Below are 23346 nucleotides of genomic sequence, written 5' to 3'. Positions count from 1 at the left end.
TGGGCGGTAGAGTCGCCGTCTCCCTGTGATTCTCACAAGTGTTGCCTTGTGCACATTCAGCCCTCGGAGGTCCTGACTCGGGTCCATGTCCCTCCACCTGACCTACATTCACTGCTGCGTGTGCCGGCTCTAGGAGCCACGAGCAGTAGGAGCCCCAAGCACAGCGCAGGGCTACTAGGGTAGATAGCCTGGGGACATTGACGTGGGTTCCTGGGGCGTGTGGACCTCATTGAATGCGGAGAGGGCAGACTCTGGGTGGCCAGAACCAAAAAGGGATCTCCCCTGTTCTCTTGGCAGCTTTCCTGCCATTCATGCGACAGTTTCCAAGTCACTGCTCAGACTAAAATAAAAAATTAAGGCTTCATCCAGCAGTATCTGTCCCCATCTGACCAGCAGTCCTGTCTGTAGGGCTACCTCCCAGCCAACATGGAGAGGAGGAAGTTGACTCTGCAGCGGAAGCGGGAGGAGTACTTTGGCTTCATTGAGCAGTATTATGACTCTCGGAACGAGGAGCATCACCAGGACACCTACAGACAGGTATAGTCCCCACCTGCTGCCCGTCCACTTACAAGTCATGGTCCTAAGGTGTGCCCCACGGGAGTGCTGTTGGGGTTCAGGATGGCCAGTTCTGCGGGCTTGGTGTGCTGGTTAGAAACTAAATTTGTTTGTGGGAGTACTCAGAATAGGTATTAGGGTCTGGAAAAAATGTATTCCCAGAACTGCTTCCCCTCTTTCTAACTCAGTGGTTCTGATTTTAGCCATTTTAAATAGATCCCCCCCCCCCCGGCCAGTGGGAGTGCTTCTCAAACTTTAATGTGCAAACAGATCACCTAGGATTCTGATGAATCCTACCGAGGGATGTTGATAAAGCGCAGATTCTAATTCGGTGGGTCTTGGATGACCCACCTTCACTTCTAATGAGCTCCCAGCAGATGCCAGCCCTGCTGTTCCTCAGCCCTTACTGCGCGTGGTAAGGGTTATGGGGTGCAGTGGAAGATGCGTTCACTCAGGAGTGGTCTGGTCCCTCTGGACTGTGCCCCCAGTGCCTGTTCAGCACCCATGTCTGTCTGTCTGTCTGCAGGAGCTGTGGCCATCAGCGGCCATGGCAGGCAGTGTTCCCCCATTGCTCATAGTGGTCCCCACAGTCTGTGGGAAGGTTGGCGGGGGGGGGGGGAGTTGGGAGGTTGCAGAAGAGGGGGGAGGCTGGAGGAGGCAGCTGTCTCTACCAAGCCCTAAGCACCGGAGTACCCTCTGCGCTGCTGACACAGGCCGGGCGGTTGTGAGGCTGGAAGTCCCGAGGCCGACTAGCTGTGGTGACCTCTTTGGTAACAGAAACCAGAACTTCTTGGTGCCAGTCACTGAAGGTCAGCTCCCGGGTTTTCCGACTTCTCATGCATCATGACTTCATGAGCAGGTCCCCCACGGTCCGCTGCCCTCGCGTGTGTTTGCAGCTGTCCGCGCTCTTTTAGTTCCTGGAAACTGTTGATGAGTAAGATTTGGAAAGAGGGGTAACCGTTTTGACCATAGCTACTAAAGGAGTACTGACCAGCTCAGAGTGAAACAGGCTTCAGAGCAATAGGGAAAAGCACAGGGTTCTCTTAGGCTGTGAAGCCTGATGCTTTTTGAGATAAGTGGGTTTTGGGGGAGATTTCCTCACTGTTCAGTGATCTATTGCTATCATGGAGATGCATTCCGGTTGGACAAGTAGGTTTAACTAGACTTTGTGTGTCAGTTCTTTCTAAAGGTAAGTTACGCCCTCATTCTTACTCCCTTGATCCTACTTCTTATATTAAGAAAATGACTTCTCCACAGAACGAAGTGGCATTTGTGGTTGTGGCCGTGGCTTCTCTTTTTCAGATCCACATTGACATTCCAAGGACGAACCCTCTCATTCCGCTGTTCCAGCAGCCGCTTGTGCAGGAGGTGAGGGAAGTGCTGACCGTCCTCGCCCAAGCCCCGCCCACCTCTGCGGCGCCTGCTCCGTGTGGACGCGCGCCGGAGCCTACCCCCCTCCGCGGGCAGGCCTCCAGCCCGCGTGACGGTACCTGTGTGCACAGGTGGAGCTCGGCCCCGCAGGGCACTTCCTGTGCACTCACATTTGAGCTTCATAGCAAGCCGCGGGCTGAGTTTTGCTGTGAGGTTAACGGACTTGCAGGGTCTCGAGGCATCCCTGAGTCCCCTGTCCTGTGTGTCTTCTCCTTGAGCAAGCTGAGATAATGGGTTTCTTTTTGTTGTGGTTGTAAATAACACGTAACAAAATTTACCATTGTAACCATTTTAAGTGTACAGTTCGGTGACTATTATGTACATCCACATTGTTGTACAGCCATCACCAGCACACAGCTCTAGAACTTCTTCTCAAACCCAGTGTCTGTCCCCAGTTAAACAACTCTCTACCTCTCCCCGCCCCCCCATAACCACCATTCTGCTTTCTCTCTCTGTGGATTTGACTACTCTCGGGACCTCAGCTAAGTGGGATCATACCATATTTGTCCGTTTGTGTCTACTTTATTTCACTCAGCACAGTGTCTTTGAGGTTCACCCATGTTATAGCGTGTGTCAGGATGTCCTTCCTTTTTAAGGCTGAGTGCTATTTTAGTATATGCATGTAACACATGCTGCTGACCCGTTCATCTATCAGGGGACAGTTGGGTTGCTTCCACGTTTGGGTGCTGTGAATAATGCTGCTATAAACATGGGCAGGCAGATATCTGTTGGGTCCCTGTTTTAAATTTTTTGGGGCCTGACCAGGCAGTGGCGCAGTGGATAGAGTGTCGGACTGGGATGCAGAGGGCCCGGGTTCAAGACCCCGAGGTCACCAGCTTGAGTGCGGGCTCATCTGGTTTGAGGAAAAGCCCACCAGCTTGAACCCATGGTCGCTGGCTCCAGCAAGGGGTTACTTGGTCTGCTGAAGGCCCGCGGTCAAGGCACATATATATGAGAAAGCAATCAATGAACAACTAAGGTGTTGCAACGCGCAATGAAAAACTAATGATTGATGCTTCTCATCTCTCCGTTTCTGTCTGTCTGTCCCTGTCTATCCCCCTCTCTGACTCACTCTCTTCTCTGTAAAAAATAAATAAAAATTAAAAAAAAATTCTTTTGGGTTATATACCCAGAAGTTGCATCCGTAGTGATACTTTGAGACCTAGCCCGTCAGAAGCACGTGGAAGGTCTCAGTGGACTGTTGTCTTTGCCGAGCAGTAACCGTAGCTCCTGGAGGCTCAGCACTGCCTTCGCAGCTCAGAGTCGCTAGGGCGCTAGGTGTCAGTGCTCTTTGAATTGTATCTTCAGGTATCTGCATAATAGGAAGGGGTAGTGGTAAAAATACTCAAAGTAATTCATATTGACTTTAGATTATGTTCCTAAATCTATTTGTTTGTTTGTTTATTTGAGAGGAGGGGAGATAGTGAGACAGACTCCTAAATGCACCTCGACTAGGGTCCACCTGTCACCCCTTGTGTGGAGCTGACGCTCAAATCCAGTGGTCCCCAACCCCCAGGCCACGGACCGGTACCTGTCCATGTGCCATTTGGTATCGGTTCGCAGAGGAAGAATAAATAACTTACATTTTTCCGTTTTATTTATATTTAAGTCTGAACAATGTTTTTTTTTTTTAATATTTATTTATTTATTTATTTTCAGAGACAGAGAGTCATAGAGAGGGATAGACAGGGAGAGGCAGGAACAGAGAGAGATGAGAAGCATCAATCATCAGTTTTTCATTGCTACACCTTAGTTGTTCAGTGATTGCTTTCTCATATGTGCCTTGACCGCGGGCCTTCAGCAGACCGAGTAACCCCTTGCTCGAGCCAGCAACCTTGGGTCCAAGCTGGTGAGCTTTGCTCAAACCAGATGAGCCCGCACTCAAACTGGCGACCTCCAGGTCTCGAACCTGGGTCTTCTGCATTCCAGTCCGACGCTCCATCCACTGTGCCACCGCCTGGTCATGCCGATGTTTTATTTTTAAAAAATGACCAGATTTCCTCTGTTACATCCGTCTAAGACTCACTCTTGACGCTTGTCTCGTAAATTCAACAATTATATTTAAAAATACCACAGTTTTTACCCCGGTCACATAATTTTATTTTGTGCATTTATCCGTCCCACCTTAAATACTGGTCTGTGAAAATACTTTCTGACATTAAACTGGACCATGGCCCAAAAAAGGTTGAGGACCACTGCTCAAATCAACCAAGCTATTTTTATTACCTGAGGCCAGTGAGCTATCCATAGCACCAGGGGCCAACACTTGAACCAACTGAGCCACTGGCTGTGGGAGGGGAAGAGGGAGATAAAGGTGAGAGGAAGGGGGAGAAAAGCAGATGGTCACTTCTCCTGTGTGCTCTGCCTGAGAGTCGAACCCAGGATGTCCATGTGCTGGGCTGACACTCTTACCCACTGAGCCAACAGGCCAAGGCCTAATTCCTCTTAATTATAGATGTCTCTAGTGGTGGGATCAATCATGACTTAACAAGAGCATAAAGAAGATTTTGAGGGTGACACCTGTATTTTACCTCAGAGGGAGCTAAAAACCCACTCGGGACCCCCCAGTGCCTCCCACACAGTTCCCCATGGCCCAGCCTTGCTTATTCCTCATTTTAACTTGGAGATGTTCAGATACTTCTGCCTGTGCATGTTCACTCTAAATTTGTTTATAAAAGCTTCTCCTAATAGTGGAAGCTGACTACAGAGAAGGAAAACCAAACTGTAGTCTTGTCAGTTTTTCTCACGTCACCTTCCGTCTCGCAGGCGTAGTCCTCTTAACCAGTGAAACGCTACCCAGGCAGCAGAGGACCGAGTACCCTGAATATTGAGAGATTTTCTTTGCCAACCTGGAAGGTCCTTCAGCATCACGTGGAGGCAGGCAGACCCACCCGCACTGGTGGGAGGGTGTGGAAACACCTGCGGTGCTCCATCCTCTGCTCTTGGCACGGCCAGGCTACCCAGACCTTCCACAGTGAGCAGCCTGTGGTCTCCGGTGGTGACCAGGTTTGGTGCTGTTCACTGTCCTTCCTTTGGCCTCTTCCCTCTACAGGGGGAGTGTGTGCACTGTCCTGTCCTTGCTGTAGAGGGCTGGCCTTTGTGAAAACCAGTCTCCAAAGACTTAGGTATTCACAAGGGGCTGATGGTGTAGACTGAGGGCCCTTCAGAAGGACCAGCCTGGAAAAGCCTTTTAACAGAGACAGGCAGACAGACAGAGGCTCCGGTGTGAGGAGACAGAGTGAGTGGAGAATTCCTGGGGCCTTCCTGGACACGGTGGGAGGGCGGTCTGTTCAGCTTGGGGGGGAGGGAGGGTTTAGCAGCGGAAAGGAGAGAAGGTGGGTGGGTTCCCGTCAGACTGTGGGGTCTGACACGAGTGAGGACATGTGCTCCTCCCTCAGCCCCAGAGGGCGAGTGGACAAGTCGCAGGGGCAGGTCCTGTGGGGACAGAGGCCAGCTCCGTCCAGACAGGGTTCCGTTCTCGCAGCCTGGAAGTTTCTCAGCCCTCTGCCATCTGCAAGGCAGACTCAGTGCCTGGGAGTGTCCTTTTTGTGTCTAAGATTCTCCACCTCTCCGACACCAGCTAACCAGCTCCAAAACCACACAACCATTTCTTCTCCCCGTTCTCTCTGGGAGCTGTTCTCCCTCCGCTTGACCTCTTCAGCCTGCCCCCAGAGCCCGCTGCTTGGGGCCCTGCAAGCCCGCATGCACCGGAGGCCTTGCAGTCCCGTCCTTGTGCACGTCACCAACCCCTCTGCCACCCTCTGTGTGGTTCACAGAGTCGTGAGCAGCCGCGTAGAGCCCAGGAGCTGTGGTCAGCAGGATGAAGCCGGGGAATGAGTAGTACCAGGCCGAGAAGATGGGGGCAAAGGGGAAGCTCAGAGGGCCTCATGAAAGCAGAGGGGAGTGGAGCTGAATGGGACATAGGCTCTGTAAAGGGACCGTAAAGGTCCCTCCTCTCTCCCCCTTCTAAGCCTCTGGCCCCTTGTGGCTAATGTGCTCAACCCCAGGGGCTTTCCCTGGAGGCCCTGGCCAGATTCTCTCTTCTCAGATCCCCCTCCCCCCCCCCCTAGGGGTCTGTAGGATTCGGTTTATTTAACTCCCTGTCCCCAGCAAATGTCTGGGTTGCATCCTGATATGTGAAGTGACTTCCTGCATTTATTGTCTATCACTAGATCTTCTCCCGTCTCAGGGGGAGAAAGGAGAGGGAGGTGGAGAAGGTGTTTCCTGTCTGCATCCTGTATTGACAAAAAAGAGATTTAGCAAAAGTATCAGAACTTAGATGTCCTGATACCTGCTCCTGGAACTAGAGAAACAGTATCTACAAATGACATTCTGAGCCACGTGTCCCCATTCTTTCCTTTCCCGATTTTATGTCACAGAGACTAGATACTAAAAAGATGAAGGGCGAGAAGTATCTACCTCTGCTTAAAAACAGTGTCTTAGAAACTTTTAAATTTTCCATATTTCATCTTGTACTATTGAAAGATTTCCCCGCAAACATTCCGCGTCCACTCTGAGATGAGTTGTGAGGTGGGTACATGGAGGGAGGGTGTCCCGCGGGTTTAACTGTCATGTCTTCTTTCTTTCCTTCCTTCCTAGATCTTCGAAAGGATTCTGTTTATTTGGGCCATCCGACACCCTGCCAGTGGGTATGTCCAGGGAATTAATGACCTGGTCACTCCGTTCTTTGTCGTCTTCCTCTCAGAACATGTGGGTAAGAAGCACGAGTACCAAGCTGAACAAGTTGTTACTCTTTCTTGTCTTCGGTCTGTCTGCGTCTGCCAGTGCAGCCAGTCGGCGTGTCTCGCTGAGAAAGGACGGTGACCTTAGTGCACAGCTAAGCCTGTTTTCAGAGCGGCAGCCGCCGGGAATGTGTCTCTTGAGGTGGTCGCAAATCTCGCCTAAAAACACCTGCTTTGTCCCAAGGATGACCACATTGATGTGTTCTGCCATAAACAGATGGTGTGACGGTTTATTTGAGGTCATTTTAGAATTGTTTTGAACTTGTGTGAAGCACAGGCCCTCGGCCGTGAGAGCTGGGACTTTGGGTTGTTGTGTGTCAGGCCTTCCGCCCTGTTTCACCCGCCATTTCCCAGTGGCAGGACGTGGACATGAGGGACGGGGCCGGGGGGTTGTGGCGCCGGAACCGGCTCGCCTGGGAGGTGACAGAATGGACCAGGGAGAGTTCCCGCACCTGGGTCTCGTATCTTCCTCCTTCGCCTGTGACCTCACTAGGTTCTTGTCACTTGGGTAGAGTAATTAGGTGGCGTGGTGGCAGTTAGGTTTTCTCACAGCCCCAGCCTCCTCCCCTGGCCAGGCCTAAGAAAGGCAGAGTCTAAAAGGGATTTGAAGGTCTCCCCCCCCTTCTTTTTGGTTTGCTTAAGGGATGCCAAGGAAAACCCATCTGTCACGGCCTGGTGCTTTGTTCTCTTAATAAAAGAGCAGCTCATTTGGGAACCGGAATATTGAAAAGGGCCTTAGAAAACCATTCATCTAATCCCCTTATTCACGGATGGGTTATAAGAGTCCCTGCCTTCTTATTAGTGGTAGAGCTAGGACTGGAACCTTTTTCTTTAGACTTGGGGGGTGGATTATTGTGGTTTTTGGAGGACGCCAGTGCAGGGCAGTAGTAGGGTAACGGGAAGTGGACCAGCGTGGAGACCCTTGATGGAGGGCTGAGAAATGTCTCGCTGGATTCATCCCATTCAGGCTTTCTTTCTTTCTATGACAGAGACAGAGAGTCAGAGAGAGGGACTGCTAGGGACAGACAGACAGGAAGGGAGAGAGATAAGAAGCATCGATTCTTCATTGCGGCTCCTTAGTTGTTCAGTGATTGCTTTCTCATATGTGCCTTGACCGGGGTGGGATGGGGGCTACAGGAGAGCAAGTGACCCCTTGCTCAAGCCAGCGACCTTTGGGCTCAAGCCAGTGACCATAGGGTCATATCTATGATCCCACACTCAAGCCAACAACCCCACTCTCAAGGTGGTGAGCCTGTGCTCAAGCCAGATGAGCCCGTGCTCGAGCCGGCAACCTCGGGGTTTCAAACCTGGGTCCTCCGTATCCCAGTCCGATGCTCTATCCACTGCGCCACTGCCTGGTCAGGCCATTCAGGCTTTCTGATAGGCTTTAAAGGGGTGGGTGGTGTTTTGGTCTTATATAGGCAGTCTCAAAAAGTAAGGCAACTGATTATATTGAGTGAGATACTTGAAACCATGTCAGCACAAGAAATTTAAAAAGTAATAATAATAATAGAAAGTAAGGCAATTGAACAGCACCGTGCTGGTTCCCCTGAAGTGGCAGTGACCGGGGCAGAGCTGGGAGTAAGGTGGGGGTCTGCTGCACAAGCAAGACTAGGGAAAACTTAGCTACTGGAAGCGGGTCTACAGCTTTGCTAGAGGATTGTTCATTTTCTGCTCACATAAATGTCGACTTTTGGAGGCAACTTCTGTGTGTTTAATTTTATCAAAAGCAGTACAGCCGGTATATTGGGATTTTCTGGTTGCTCCTTGCAAGAGCACTTTCTAAAGTAGTATTAAAGGATGGGCCTAGGAAGGTGTTAATCCATTCATGAAGCGACATGTGACGTCTAAATGCTGGCACGAAATCTTGGTAATGGTATTCTGCCAGTTAAAAAGAACCCCCGGCAGCTGCAGCTCCAGTTGGATATTTAATTACCTTGTTAGCTGCCATTTATATTTTGTACCAAAATTGTCACAGGTGCCTATCCCCTCGCCTCAATGCCATCAGCCTCCGCCCCCTAAGCACTGTGCCCTCTTTGATAACTCGGCCTGCGTCTGGTCTCAGTATGTGGTTTGCCGCCCCCGCTGACCAGCGCCCCCATGCTGACCCACGGGTTTCTGCAGTGCAGTGTGACTGCTCGTGGCGAGCTTTCGAAGCACCCAGTTCTGCTCTGTAGCAGACTTTGGAGTACCTTCTCCCAGACCTAGGAAGGTGGGGCCCACTCATCTTTTACAAAAATTGTAACTATGTCACGTTCCAAGCAGTAGAAGGTATCACACTATAAATCCCATGGACTCATCACCTTACTTCGTAGCCAGTCTTCATTCCATCTGTACCTCATTCATTCTCTGTCCCCTCAGCAGTGGGAATTATTTGAGAGCTAATCTCAGTATCAAGCATCATATCACTTCACCCATAAATATTTCCATGTGTATCTCCAGAATATAAAGGTTAAAGAAATCCACAGCCATAATGTAGTTATTATATCTAAAAGGTAATAATTGCTCCCTAAAATCTAGTTTAAATCTAGTTTCATACACAACAGTATTTAAATTTTGCTGATTCTGCCTGACCTGTGGTGGCGCAGTGGGATAGAGCGTTGACCTGGAACACTGAGGTCACAGGTTCGAAACCTTGGGCTTGCCCGGTCAAGGCACATACGGGAGTTGATGCTTCCTGCTCCTCCCCGCTTCTCTCTCTCTCTCTCTCTCTCTCTCTCACTCCTCTCTCTCTAAAAATCAATAAAAAAATTTTGCTGACTCATAAATATATGTAACAGTTTGAATCAGAGTCCATGTGGGTCTCATCAGCTCCCATCGTCTCTTTCCCGTATGACCTAGTAGTGCTGGCCCTTGTTTTTCTGTTTCCCACCTAGGGCTTGGCCTCGCCAAGCAGTAATATCACCCCTTTGCCATTTGCAGAGTACTTTGACGTACCTGGTTTCATTTAGTAGGCCCAGCATTTCTTTAAGGTGGGCGTATCAGCCCGTTTTGCAGATGAGAAACCCAAGCCTCAGAGATTTAATGAGCTTTTGAAACTCAAGCCCAGGTCTTTTGACCTTAAGACCCAGGCTTTTTATATGACTCGATGGTGTCTCACCTCAGATCCTTGTCCTTGGACCTCTCATGGCTTCCTCTACTCCATTCTCTGCTCCAGAGCAGGCAGCACGTCCATTTCTTCTTCTTGCCATATAAAACAATTGCATTAGAAGTACATGCTCATTAAAAAAATTGAAACAATTTATAAGTGTTATTACCTTCCCACCACTACCAGATATAACTACTATTGAAGGTTTGTGAATTCTTACAGACCTTTTCCTGCATGTTGATAGATGTTATTTTTCTTTCTTGTGTTTGGAAAAATGGGATCAAACTGTCCATATTCCTCTATATCTTGCTTGTTTTCATTCATAAATACCGTGGCCACTTTTCCAGGTCTGAACATAGACATCTACCCTACCTCATTATTTTTAACAATTACATTTATTTTCACAACAAGGGTTTACTATAGTTATTTAACAATTCTATGGAAGGACATTTGAGTTGCTTACAATTTTTAGCTGTTATAAATAACATTGCAGTGAATATCCTTGCACATATTTTCTTGTGCATTTGAATTAAAATATACATTTCTCTGAAAGAGAGTCCCTAGAAGTAAAATTGCTAGTTCCACGAGCATGCCTCATAGATACTACTAGATTACACTCCAGAACTGTTTATACCAATTTATATTCCCTGTGGCTTCTCCCATCTAGTGTGGAGTGGTGGGTCACAAGCGTGTAAACAAGTCATTGCAATAGGTGGGGAGGACCGGAGGAAATATCTCCCCCTTTAAGGCTTTTGGATTTGATATCTTGCTTAAGAGTCTTTCCTTCCCCACCCCGATATTATAAAAAAATACTCTCGCCTGACTTGTGGTGGCGCAGTGGATAAAGCGTTGACCTGGAATGCTGAGGTCACCGGTTCGAAACCCTGGGCTTGCCTGGTCAAGGCACATATGGGAGTTGATGCTTCCTGCTCCTCCCCCCCTCTCTCTCCCCCCTTCTCTAAAATGAATAAATAAAATCTTAAAAAAAAACACAACTCTCCCATGGTTCTTATAATACCCTTGTGGGTTTGGATTTACATTCAGCTTTTAAAATTTCATTAGTAATTTATTTTCCTGTGTGGTGAGGGTAAAGATTTAAATTTACTGTTCCCACTGGATAGTTCATTGTTTTAACACCATTTAATTATTTATTTAATTCAGTGAGAGGAGGGTGGGCAGAGACAGACTCCCACATGTGCCCCGACCGGGATCTACCCAGCAAGCCCACTAGGGGGCGATCCTCTGCACATCTGGGGCGTTGTTCCATTGCTCAGCAACCAAGCTCTTCTTAATGCCTGAGGTGGAAGCCATGAAGCCATCCTCAGCACCTAGGGCCAACTTGCTCCAATTGAGCCATATCTACAGAGGGGGAAGAAAAAGGGAGAGGGAGATGCCAGAGGGGGAGGGGTAGAGAAGCAGATGGGCGCTTCTCCTGTGTGCCTTGACTGGGAATCGAACACAGGACATCCACATGCTGGGCAATGCTCTGCCACTGAGCCAACCGGCCAGGGCCATTAACACCATTTATAAATAGTACCATATTTCCCCATGTATAAGACACTCCCATGTATAAGACGCACCTTAAATTTGGGGCCCGAAATCTGAAAAAAAATGTATTACATAAAGTTATTGAACTCAAGTTTTATTCATCATAAAATTCATACAACTCCTCATTGCTGTCAGAACTCCCATCTGTTAGCTTGTCTTCATCTGTGTCTGATGATTAATCACTGTCTTCAACAGTGAGCACAAAAACAAGCGCGAAAAGCGAGAAATACAAGTAAAAAAACTATAATCATTGTTTAAGATGCACCAGTTTTTAGACCAAAATTTTGGGGGAAATGTGCGTCTTACACATGAGGAAATACAGTATATTTTTCTTCTCTGATGTGAAATCCCTCTTCATAGTATAATATAAATTCCCTTCTTACATGGTTCTACTTCTTTCTCTCCCGTGTATCTCCATTTTTGCATTTTGGAGCTTTCTAGTACATTTCATTATGACTCCAGGCCAGTGTCTTCATCGCCCTTTCCACACATGGTCTTGGCTCTCCTTCCAGATGAACTGTAGAACCAGCCTGCCAGGCCTGGATTGCTGAAATGGCCGAGTGTGTTTTCCCATCTCTGGTTTCATTCCCTTCGAACCCATCTTCGCCCCCTTTACACACAGACTTGCCCACGCCGGTTCTCTGCTTAAAACCCTACAGTGGCATCACCAGCAGGTCAGTCGGTCCCGGTTCCCTGTCCTGTCGTTGTGCAAGGCCCTGGGTAGTCTACGCCCTGGCTCCCCCACTGAACTCAGCAATCCAGCATTGACATTTGTATCAAAAGCCTTGTTCCGTGGATTATTCTCTTATCCCCTGGACTAATCCTTGCGCGTCCTTCAAGACTCCCCTTCCTCCAGGGAGCCTGCCCTGACTTTCCCGGCCCCTGCACCTGGCATGCGCTCTCCATAACCGTGCATTCCGTCTGTCACACTTCAGCGCAGTACAGGTTACTGTTTGTGTTTCCCTCCTGTCCTCTGCCGCCGGACTGCATGCTGCTTTGAGGCCGGAGACTATTTTAAACATCTTTCTATTCCCAGTGCCTTCATCTTGGTGTCCAAAATATGCATTCCGCACACGTAGATGAATGAGAAAGTGACGTCTGTGGTCACTTTGCAAGGTCTCCAGGAAGCAGTACGGTTGTGCTGGGCTTGGCCACTGGAGGGCAGTGAATCACGTAGTGTTCCAGTGCTGTGCCGAGCTGGCCGGAAACGTTGCCTCCCCTGAGGGCTCCTCCGTGCCCTCCTCCGTGAGCACTAGCGAGTGCCTCCTGGGGTCGTGGTCGGCACCAGGAGACGGGGAGACGGCCGCGAACAAAGGGGCAGAACTGTCTGCCTTTTACTTCTAGTTACTTATTCAAGGAAAAGGAGAGCTTGTCGTCCCTACGAGTCTGTACGAGAATATTCACAGCCACTTTATTCGTATAGACAAAAATTGTAAGCTACCCAAACATCTGTTAACAGGAGAATGGGTAACATACAGTGGGAAAGTATTTAGCAGTAAGAGAGGAGGAACTACTGACACAGCCAGCAACATGGAAGAAGCCACTTCAGAAGCCATTAGGTTGAACAAAAAAAGTACACAGGGTATGATTTTGTTTAGAGATTAAAAATCATCTGCGGCGATAGAAGTGAGACCAGCGGGTTGGCCGATGGGGAGTGGCTGGGGAGAGGCGTGCAGGCTTTCTGGGGTGCTGGGCATGTTCTCTGGACTGGGACGTCTCTTGCACAGTTGTGTACATGTGTCAAAACAACTGTGCACATGTGTCTAGTCAGCTGTGTGTAAACTATATGTAAGAAGAAGTCTCCTACAGCTTAAATTCTGATGAACAGAAACTGACAATAAGTAGAAAGACAGGTATTTGTTGGATTGTGATAAGTGCCATCGAGAAAAACAAAGCAGGAATGAGGACAGAGCTGTGCCCTGTGGGGACAGGCGCAGGTTCAAGCAGGGTGCTGAGCAGAGTCGCACGGACAAGAGCACGTCTGAGCAGAGCCCTGAAGGAGGCAAGGGGGCAAGCCGTGTAGTAATTCTTGACAGCGCTCAGATTTTCAGAGAGAAGTTCATAATGCCCACACACCCAGACGCTGTGGGCCCGCTACCTCGGCCCCGCCCCATCCTGCCCCTGGGCTGATCCTGCCCCTGGGCTGCTGTAGCTCGTGCCAGGCCCCGTGCTCTCAGTGGCTGGGAGAGGCTTCACTCTGCGCTCCTATCTGGCTCTGCACATGGTGTCCGCCCTGCCGATCCTGGTCTTCCTGGTCTGGTGAGCTGTGGAGGCCAGAGGTGAAACTGGACAAACTAATGGTGGGATTTTGTTATCGTCTTAAAAGGACATTCCTTTTTCCTTTTTAAAATATAAATCTTACACTGAAATACGTACATATTTTTAAAAGTACATATATCAGCTTGACCTGTGATAGTGCAGTGAATAAAGCTTCTACCTGGAATGCTGAGGTTGCCAGTTTGAAACCGCAGGGTTGGCCCTAGCTCAGGTCGGGAACCTATGGCTCACGAGCCAGATGTGGCTCTTTTGATGGCTGCATCTGGCTCGCAGACAAATCTTTAATTAAAAAATAATGTTAAAAATATAAAACATTCTCATGTATTACAATCCATTCATTACCTACTACTCATGTTCATGATTGCGGGTGGCTGGAGCCAATCACAGCTGTCCTCCGGGACAACACCAAATTTTTATTGGCTAATGTGTAATGTACATGGGTTGTTGTATGGCTCTCACGGAATTACATTTTAAAATATGTGGCGTTCATAGCTCTCTCAGCCAAAAAGGTTCCTGACTCCTGCATTGGTTGGCTCAGTGGATAGAGCGTTGCTCCAGCGGGCAGATGTCCCAGGTTCAATTCCTGGTCCAGGCATACAGGAAAAGTGACCATCTTCTTCTCTCCCCTCCCTCTTCCCCTTCTCTCTCTCTTCCCCTCCTGAAGTCAGTGGCTCGATTGGTCCGAGCGTCGTCCTCAGGCACTGAGGATAGCTCAGTGGGTCTGAGCGTCGGCCTCAGGCACTAAGGATAGTTCTGTTGATTCAGCATCAGCCTCAGATGGGGTTGCCAGGTGGATCCTGGTCATGACACATGGAGGATTGTGTCTATCTTCCCTCCTCTCACTTAAAAAAAAAAAAGAGAGAAAACCTGGCTTGCCTGGTCAAGGCACATATAAGAAGCAACTACTGTGAGTTTGTTTCCTGCCTCCCCCACTTTTCTCTCTTTCTCTATCATCTCTCTAAAATCAATTATTAAAATTTTTAAAAGAAAAAAGTACGTGTATCATACATGCACAGCTTGATACATTTCCCCTAAGTAACCAGCCCTGGAATGAGGTCATGGAACGTTCCCGGTCCTGCAGAGGTGCCCCGCCCCCGCAAGGGTAACTCCTCCACTGCCCTCTGACACCTCATTGGCTTTGCCCGTGTATACCGAGTCATACAGCGAGCACTTCCGGTTTTAATGCTGTTGGTTTGGAGGGAACTGGGGAGTGGAGCTGAGGGTGAGCTAGCTCGCCATATTGGGGACTCTCACCCTCTCCTCGGGCTGCCCCCAGCGCCGTGTTTAAAGATGAAGCAGGCTCAGGTGTGACAGGCAGTGGGGGCTGTCCGGGGCTCTTCCCAGCCATAGACATGGATGTGGAGGCAGCCCAGTCGGGGTGCTGAGCGGCTGCTCTCGGCTGGCACCTCTGAGGGCAGTGTGTGCGTGCAGTGGGGTGGCCAGTGCTGACCTTCCTGTCCTGTAGCAGGTACGTTCTCCAGGGGCAACTTGTGGCTTGCCATCTCTGGGCCCGGACGACTTAGCGTGCTCTGTCCTTGGCCCGTGGCACCAGGGGCACATGCGTGCTTGCATTAGCTCGTTCACTCCCGTCTGACCCCAAGAGTAAGGGAGAAGTTACAGCGGAGGAGAAACTGAGGAAGCCGACGTGTTCAAGATGTTTGAGGAGTCCCTGGGCAGCTGACGTTGGCGTCAGGGGACCCGGACTGCCCAGAGCTTGTTCACGTCCTCGGTGCCATGCTGCCCTCTGTGGGTGGCCTCGGCAGAAGGTGAAGTGTGTGCTGGACCTGCCCTTCCCTCGCCCTCAGGACCCGAATACTCACGGAGTTTGGGCTCCTGTAACCTGAGGTCCTCCAGCCCGTTCCATGGGGCCAGGTTCACCAGCAGCCACTAACGGCTGCTAAATAAGAGTAGAAGCAATGCAGAAATCTGTGGGAAATAGAGATTTGGTGGTGTGTTGGTTTTTTTACATTAATTTTACCCAGGGTACCATGACATATACGCAGGCTACCCCACACTGGCTGGTTGTTCTGAGTAATATTTACCTTTTAGTCATTACTCTGATTGACAGGCACGGTGTCAGGAAGGGCTCCATGGTCAGCGGCTTCTCTGTGTCTTTAAAACGGCATGTCTCCTCTCACAGGGTTTGGGACCTGCTCTTCAGGAGACAGGACCGCCTCCCTCTGGGTCTCTGCTCTGTAGGGACCTCAGGAGACCCCCCTTCCCCAGAGAGCAGGTCTGCGCAAGCTAGACTCCGTGCAGGGGCGGGGTCCGCGTGCCCAGGTCCGGGACAGCCAGGGCTCCTCCGCCCCGCCCCGCCCTGCCCCGCCCCGCCCATGCAGCGCTGTCCTAGTCTCGGCAGCTGCCACCAGATATTGTACTTGCTTGAAATACTAGCTGAATAATACCCAGCAGTGCATTTGTATGGCATGTGAACCATTTAAAAAAATAATTACATACTGGTAATTAGATCAGTTCCTTGATACTTTTCTTAAAACTGCTTTTGGTTGAAAAGAGCTTAAGTTTTTGTTTTATGAGGTTCTTTAGCTATACGGCAGAAAAGATTTACCATACTTTCCTTTTCTCAAACAGTTTACTTTTGTGATCAGAAAATATGTAAGGTATTCTAACGAGTTTGGTTTAAAGAGAAGAAAACAAAGACAGGAAGCGGGTAAGCCAGAGGTTCTGGAAGAGACAGGCGTTGCAGTCTGGTGCCCTGAGACCCCCGGCCCGCCCGGTGGGCTGAATCTGTCCGACCCACTAAATCACAGGGTTCAGGAATTGCCCCACAGTCACAGAAGGTTACTGGAAGACACCCAGATCAATGAGGGGACAAGTGACCCTGCAGTCAGTTTAAGCAAAACCCGCCTTTCTCCCAAAGCTGTCGAGGAGCTCCCAAGGCATTTGTGAGGCTGATTGTAGGCCCAGGACTGGAGTTCTCAGAAAAATAAACCCTTGACAGGAGCCATGATTCCAGTCCCTTTTATCAGCTAGTAAATGGGACTGTTCCCTTCAGGCCCAGAGCGGGCAATTCGATTTTTATAAGGAGCTTTGGGTTTCCTCTTCTTAGATGCTTTGCCTCCTAAAATAGACATACTATATATATTTCTTAGAATCTCATTCCCTGCAGGGAGTCCTGGCTGCTGTGTGTCTGCAGCGGTGGCCAGAGCTGCCATCTGCATTCGGGACTGTGCCTGGCACGGTTTCCTATTCCAGCCCAATTACATGTTGAATTTTCTCAAGTGGGACCTTTAATGGTCCTTCAGAGCAGACTGTTTATGCTGAATGAAGCCCGCCAGAGAGCGTTTGGGCTGCCTATCTCTGCTGCTTTTTGCTGGTGCACTCAGCTCGCAGTGTTTGCCTGTGAATTTCATCCTCCCAGCAGGCAGGACGCTAGAACCAACTCTCTCCCCACTCTCCGCAGTGCTGGGGAGCTGTCCCGCTGTCTGCAGGAGCCAGGGCTGATGGCAGGCCTGCTCTAGGGGAGCACGTAGGGAAGCAGCGGCCCCCAAGTCCGCAGCCCCCAAGTCCACACCCCCTAAGAGGGCTCCGTGTCTGGTCTGTTGGTCCTTCTGCTCCCTGGACAGCTAAACATTGGAAATTAATGTATACAGTTACCAAGAGTGACATCTTACCAACTCAAGACCCCATGTTGTTAGATCTTCTTAAGACCAGATGGTGGAAATGGAAACTGAAAAATTGACTTACTTTGTTTTTCTTTTTTTCTTTTTCTCAGAGAGAAAGAGAGAGAGGAAGGGAGAGAGATGAGAAGCATCAACTTGTAGTTGCTTCACTTAGTTGTTCATTGATTGCTTCTCATACCTTCTTCACTGGGGTGGGGGCGCTCAAGCCGAGCCAGTGACCTTGGGCTTCAGGCCGGCGACCTTTGGGCTTAAGCTACCAACCTTGTGCTCAGTCTGACAAGCCTGCGCTTGAGCCGGATGAGCCTGTGCTCAATCTGTCTTATTTTTAAGGTATGTTTTGGAATTAGGGTAGGTTTGACTATGAATAACAGGGATCCAAAATAACTGAGGTTCTGAAAGCAATGAATGAACAAGACAAACAAACAAAACCCAGACACAGACAACAGCCTGGTGGTTCCCAGAGGGAAAGGGTGTGAGGCAGTGTCATGGGCGAGGGGGGTCAGATACATGGTGATGGGAGATTGGACTTTGGGAGGTGGGCACACAATGCATATACAGATGACGTGTCTTAGCATTGTTCACTTGAAACCTATATAATTTTATTAACCAATGTCACCTCAATAAATTAAATCTTAAAAAACTGCAGCTGAAACAAGATGGGAGATTATGTTTTCCTCAATAACAATAATAATAATAGTTAACTTGACATAATGCTTATTTTGTGTCTGGCAGTATTAGCATTTTTTATGTTAGCTTATTTAATGCTTGTAACGTCCTATGACACTGGTAGGAAATTGCCACCTTCATAGATGAGGGAGTCGGGTTTGAGCCCTGCACTCTGGCTACAGAGTGTGAGCCCTTAGTCTATTCTGTCTGACTAAAAGCCACAGGTTGCCAGAGCTGATATGGCAGCTGTGCCCCCACATTGTTCTCGGGAACTCAGCCTCTTTCTTCTCGGTTACTCTACTACACGTAGTTCCCATTCCCAGTGACATTGCACTGCAGTGTTGTGGAATGCAGGCTGCCCGAGGTAGAAAAGACCCGTCAGATGCTTGTGGAGCGCTGGGTCCCACTGTGGGCAATGTCTGTGAGCAGTGGGAGCGGTTTTTGCCTGAGTCTTCCTTGTGGGTTTTACTGTTTCGGTACAGCGCTGTGTCCTAAAGAGGGCGCATCCGGGATGGTTAGTGTGAGCAGCCGCGCTCACTAAAAAGGAATGGCACTGGTTCTGGCCAGGTAGCTCAGTTGCTTAGAGTGTCATCCTGACACACCAAGGTTGTGGGTTTGATCCCCAGTCAGGGCACACACAAGAGTCAGCCAATGATGCATCAGTAGGTGGAACAACAAATCGCTACTTCCCTCCCTCCCTCCCTCCCTCCCTCTCTAAAATAAAAAAATATATATATGTATATTTAAAAAGGAATGGTGTTCTTTCCTGATGCGCTGCTGTGAGCCTGGTCCTGGAGAGTGGTCTGCCTGCACCTGTGCCCTGAGCATTCCCGTACCAGTGGGAGGGGACAGTGACTCACGGCATGCTTGTGGCAGTGGGAGTTGGAGGCACCTGGGTATCTGTCCCTGGGGAACCGATGTGTCAGGTGGGGGAGGCACACGTGGGGCCGTGAGCTCGTGAGGACCGCAGAGATGTAATACAAAGCAAAGAGGAAAAGGAGGATTCTGAGCTGGGTCTAAGAGCCCAGTATCACTTAACTAAATTACATAGTACGTATATGCCCCCCTCTACCCCAAAAACGCTACATATTGATAGTAAGTGGTTAAGTGAAGAAGAAAAGAAAGATGATATTTCTTGGAAGGTTTTTTTTTCTCTTCAATGTGATTTCTTATGTGGACCTTTATATATTATCTGAAATCTTAGTTTCTGTAAGCTTTGTGTTGTTTTAGAAAATGTTCTTTTTTTTTTTTTTAGTGATAAAAGGCAGGTATAGTCAATTACAGCTCTTTTTTTCAAAAACAATGTTCTTTTTTATGACTATAAAATTATGCTTATTGTAGAAATTTTGGAAAGTCTAATAAAGCTGAAAGAAAATAAAAATCCTCTATCCCCCCCCCCCCCGGGGAGTGAGCCCTGTAAAGCTCAGGTGTATTTTGTCTTTGCACTGTGCTTATGTAAACACGTAAATACTTTCTGCACAGTAGTTGAGAGTGTGCCGTAAATAATTGTGTACCTTATCACAGTGACGCACTTTCCCATGCAATGGCAAAGTCCTAGTAAATACACCTTCAACTGTATCATGCCTACCATGCGCCAGGCCCTGTCGTTAGCGTTATACATGTATTAACATGTATTTGCATGTGTTTTGTCCTTCAAGTTGAACTTCTAGGTCATTTCATTGTCACAGGTTTTCCGATAAAATGCCCTCCCTTCCCCAAAAGGGTTTTTATAGCCCTTGATGTTCATTAAAAAATGCTGTGAGTGCAGGAGGAGAATCTGGGAGTTGCTACATGTTGACTCGAGGAGGTTCAGTCGTAGGTCTTGGTAATAATGCTCATAAATGGAAGGGCTGGATTCTGAATACATTCCGTCGGATGCCTGTGTCTCTCCGCAGCACCGGGGACTGCAGTGAAGGTCCTGTTTTCAAACCAGGGCTTGTGCGTCTAAGGAGAGAAGCCACCTTTGGCGCAGAACTCAAGGGCCTGACCGTTTCCCTCTGTGGCCGCCGACAGGCATGCCAGGGCCTGGGTTGGGATGGCCTGTCTTGTTGGCCAAGGAGGGCCTTTCTTAGTGCTTCCACCCCTCTGGTAGGAAGGAAACATCGCGTGGCCTTCTCCGTCTTCAGGTTTCTAGAGGACTCCTTGTGTTCTTCCCACTGGGATCTCAGACCAGACAGAGGACTTCTAGTCCTTAGCGTGGGGTTTCCATGAGAGCTAACAGGTGGTCGGTCCTCTTTCAGAGAGCTCTCATGGCTAAAGAAGTTTTGAGAAGTGCTGGATAAGCAGTGATTTACTCGATGGGGAATTTTTTATAACTTCTCAAATCATTTTGTTGGCTATGAGCTTTGTGCATCTCCACAGTAGGGATTTATATTGAATGCAGCATCTCCCAAACGTGTTTGTCTGTGGACCCCTCTTTCGTGAGTGCCCCGTAGGATTCCACAGCCCATCTCAGGAAATACCAGCTCGGTGAAATTACACCCGAGCAGCTCCCACAGGTCGGGCAGTCTTTACACGCTCCCCTTCCCTTCTGAGCGGTGAGGCCATGGGTCCGCTGGGCTGGAATTTGGAGATCTGTCTTTCACAGTGAACTGCAGGGGCTCTCTGATTCCAGCTGCTCTCGCTACATGTGAGTGTGTAGCCAGCTCACCGAGCCTCTGATGTCACATCGTTTTTCCATACCATGTCCAGGACGTTGGGTATATAGCTCATTGAACACGAGGCCTGAAGTACGTTTTCCAAACTGACCAAACAAATGCAGGGGAAGAGAAAGATATTTCAGACCCAGCAGACGTGGTGTGAGAAATGGCCCATTCACTGTCCTAGTAAGACCCTCAGGAACCTCCCTGGGCCTCGCTGGCCCACATGACGGGTTGGAGGGCAGCCCCTGTTCCCTGGCATCAGGTTAGCCTGGCTCTTCCCTGGCCGAAGGGACCCATCGAGGATACTAGACTCTATCTTTTCTCTCCATTTTTTAGAGAAGACCCTGGACTTTCTTCACCTTTTGTTTTACAGAAGAGGATGTGGAGAACTTCGATGTGGCCAGTCTGTCCCAGGACATGCTGCGGAGCATTGAGGCCGACAGCTTCTGGTGCATGAGCAAGCTGCTAGACGGGATTCAGGTGGGCGGGCGCTGCCCTCGTGGGTTGCCCAGCAGGTCCTGGGTTCCTCACTGCTCTTCTGCGTCATACAGCCCCACCCCCACCCCGCAGAGCACCTCCTCCATCCACCTGTGCTCTTTCATTAGCTTTCAAAAGAAAATCAATGGTCTGGCATCCCCTGCAGTCTCAGGAAGTCTTCATGTTGACCTTGTCACCAGAGCCTGCCCCCCCCCCCCTCTGCTGGGCCCTGGGCCCCTGGGCCAGGTGGTTTGCTTGTGCAGAGCGGGCTCTGGTGGGCTCTCCCTCACTCTGCTATTCTGTAGCTTCCTTGTTCCCCCACATGCTGGCACTGGCTGGGGGAAAACAGCTCGTGTTTTTTAACGTGTTTCTGTGACCTCGAGGGGCAGTAGAAGGACTGTCTGTTTATTCTGGGCCCTCTGTCATTGGCAGGACAACTACACCTTTGCACAGCCAGGGATCCAGAAGAAGGTCAAGGCGCTGGAGGAGCTTGTCAGCCGGATCGATGGTAGGTCCAGAGAACGCAGTTCTCTCGCCGTAGCACAGTGCGGTCCTGACGCACCTAGCCCAGCCACGCCCCTCCTCAGTCCTCTCCATCGCTGTGGCCTTTCCAGTGTACTCTGCTGTGGGTGGCCCCATCCTCCCCGTCTCAGCAGGGAGCTGAGGTGAGAACACTGCTGTTGTCTCAGGTTCTTGTTTCCCTTAGTTTTCTGTCACTAGTTTCTGTCAGTTCTCCTTCAGCATCTCTCCCCAAATTCATCCTTTCTTCCCCATTTCCCTAGCCCCTGCCAGGGCCAGCCCTGCCTCCTCCGAGCCTCTTCTCTCCCAAACCTCCTGTCACCCAGCTGCACCTTTCGTCAGCGTGTTCTGGCCACATCCCTCTCCTGCTCGCAACCGGAGACTCTCCAGTGCCTTTAGCATCCACTCTGTAGTCTGACCTTGTCCTTCAAGTGGCGGGGGAACTCGGGACACCTGGCTGAGCAGGTCCTCCTGCAGCTCTCGTGACACGTTTGGGTGGCTCCTCCTGAAGCAGAATGCCTTTGGGGAACAGGAGCCCGACAGTAGGTGCTCGGCCCTGGCTTGGACTCATGCAGTGTCAGAACCAGAAGGCAGCTCGGGAGGCCCTGCTATTGACGGGAGACTGAGGCCCGGGAGGGAAGTCGAGTTGGGTTTCATGAGGCCCACGTGGGACCTAATGCGAGGCCTACGAAGGGGGATCTGCAGCCCCGGGTGGGACCTCCCCATTTACTGCGCCAACTAGGGAATCTCAGTCCCTGGTTTTCTGCCGTGGATTTTCTGCATTAGCTAAGCACCCCCACCTCCGTACAGACACTGTCTGTCTCTCCATCTCCTTCCCCAGGTTCCCTTTCCCCAGAAACCTCCCTGATTGGTCCTCTCACTTCGGCTTCCTTTATGGCTCAGGATTTCAGTCCCCCTATTGGCTTATTTACAGTCGCTTCCTCAAGTGAGACTGTCTCCTCCTACCGCCCTGACCCAGCAGTAGGCCCCACGGGGGCCACGTTTAGGTCTCTTGTGTCCCTCACCTGGGTTCTGGTCCAGGCTCGTGCTGCGGGGGCAGGGCACTCAGCTGGAGGGCGGGACGGCGGCTGTTGTCACTGGTCCTAGAGGCCAGGGCTGTGGGTCCCCCCCCCCCGCCCACCCTCACACGTGCTGTCGGACGGGGGTTCAAGTGTGTGTCTTTATCCTTTTGAGTTGTAGAAGTCATACTTGTTAAAAAATTTAAACAACTCAAAAACACAAAATGAAAAGTAAAAATCCTCCCCCTTCCTTAAATTCTACTGACCAGAAATAACCAGTTAGTAGATATCTGTTCAAAAATTGCATTGAGTATTTATCACATGCAGGTGCTGGTATGAGCACGTTCATTTTCTCATTTTCTTCTTATGTGAGGTGTGAGTGATTATCCCCATTTTGTGGGTTAGGCACCTGCGGAGGATAGTGATGCAAAAACATTCTATTCCGTATGATTTGAAGGCCTGTCGTGTAGAACGGATCAGGCTTGTTTGGGGGCGAGTCTGTGGGAAGGGGAGAAGCACTTTCTGGTGAGTCACCTACTCCGGGGAGGCTGCCCTTGAGCGGAGTCGGCAACCCTGTGCCGCTGGCGGGTTCACATCCCTGCCACTGCCATCTGCCGGGGATGCCGCTCGGGAAAGCTGCCTGCAGGAGGGCGGCCAAGGTGACCCCCTGCTCTTTCCCCTTTTGGCTGCTTCTCGGAGGAATAATGAAGCCAAGCAGCCAGGCGAGCGCTGTGTCTCCTG

The 23346-nt window shown here is 49.9% G+C and overlaps 1 protein-coding gene across 1 annotated transcript in view; it reads left to right on the top strand.

Moving 5' to 3' along the window:
- Positions 1–23346, top strand: part of TBC1D22B (TBC1 domain family member 22B) — a 74116-nt gene that overhangs the window by 26993 nt on the left and 23777 nt on the right. The window contains exons 6-10 of the mRNA XM_066359516.1: positions 409–537; positions 1858–1923; positions 6586–6700; positions 20964–21070; positions 21500–21575. Of these exons, the coding sequence (XP_066215613.1) occupies positions 409–537; positions 1858–1923; positions 6586–6700; positions 20964–21070; positions 21500–21575 (493 nt within the window). The remainder of the gene's footprint in view (positions 1–408; positions 538–1857; positions 1924–6585; positions 6701–20963; positions 21071–21499; positions 21576–23346) is intronic.

Source organism: Saccopteryx leptura, chromosome 1 (assembly GCF_036850995.1).
Source record: "Saccopteryx leptura isolate mSacLep1 chromosome 1, mSacLep1_pri_phased_curated, whole genome shotgun sequence".
Lineage (NCBI taxonomy): Eukaryota > Metazoa > Chordata > Mammalia > Chiroptera > Emballonuridae > Saccopteryx > Saccopteryx leptura.
The sequence above is the reverse complement of the archived record's forward strand: the minus strand, read 5'-3'. Positions and strand labels throughout refer to the sequence as shown.